We start from the raw sequence: 831 nt of genomic DNA on the forward strand, positions 1-831 counted from the left end.
GCTCATGAGAACAATAGGGCTTAGCCACGGCTGCTTTCCACCTTGTGGTTGGAAGCAGGAGTGGGTTAATCTGATCCCACAAGTCGTTTATTAAGGGGTTGATTGTGCATGCATTGTGTGTGCTCATTTTAATCTGGGCACGGATGAAAGTAAGCTGAAGAAATGTGGCCAAAGTTAGCATGCACATGGGGAAAAGCAGTTTGGTGAGTTCTGCAGCCTGCTCCAGAGGTCACCGGTTCTACAGCTCATCCTGAGAGAGAGCTGGCTCCTGACCCACCTTGGTTAGCTGACCAAAGCCCTGGGGCCATTTGTCTTCCTGATGGGGGTCCTTGGGATACGCTTTCACTGGAGAGCGGTCTCCATGTCGGTACAGCTGAGGAAAGAAAGTGGTTAGCCCAGAGGTCAGAGGGTCTCCTTGGTGTGGACACAGAGCCAACCCCTGCCCCATGTTGAGAACCTTAACTCTACCCACTGTGAAAAACCCCAACCTAGAAGTCACTAACTTCTTGCAGCCTCCAGAGACTCTAACTTGGCTAAGCAATGCCGCTGGAGACGTTGGGAAAACCGAAAGTACAGGAGGGAAAGGGAAAGAAATGAAAGCAATGCAGGTGTATGTGTGGGGTGGGTGGGGGCGGGGGAACTGGGAAAAAAAATCGACCAAAGGTTGCTTTAGAAGGGAATCTCTTATTAATCATTGAACTACATCCCAGTCCCAAGGCAGACTCACCTATCTATCCTCTAATACAGAACTCCGTGCACCCTGCCCCCCACCCTAAATACCCCAGGGCGTCACAAAAACTGCGAACCCTGGCCCCCAACCCCGCAGGCCAG

General features: G+C 51.7%; 1 protein-coding gene across 5 annotated transcripts in view; it reads right to left on the reverse strand.

Moving 5' to 3' along the window:
• Positions 1–831, reverse strand: part of ACP2 (acid phosphatase 2, lysosomal) — a 7,504-nt gene that overhangs the window by 6,288 nt on the left and 385 nt on the right. For 4 of the 5 annotated variants that reach the window (XM_010842374.1, XM_010842373.1, XM_010842376.1 and 1 more), the window contains exon 2: positions 278–373. In XM_010842374.1, the coding sequence (XP_010840676.1) occupies positions 278–373 (96 nt within the window). Of the gene's footprint in view, positions 1–277; positions 374–503; positions 778–831 lie in introns of those variants that run through there. The other variant, XM_010842378.1, reaches the window with a different exon arrangement.

The sequence above is a fragment of the Bison bison genome, unplaced genomic scaffold (genome assembly GCF_000754665.1).
Source record: "Bison bison bison isolate TAMUID 2011002044 unplaced genomic scaffold, Bison_UMD1.0 scf7180017864178, whole genome shotgun sequence".
Lineage (NCBI taxonomy): Eukaryota > Metazoa > Chordata > Mammalia > Artiodactyla > Bovidae > Bison > Bison bison.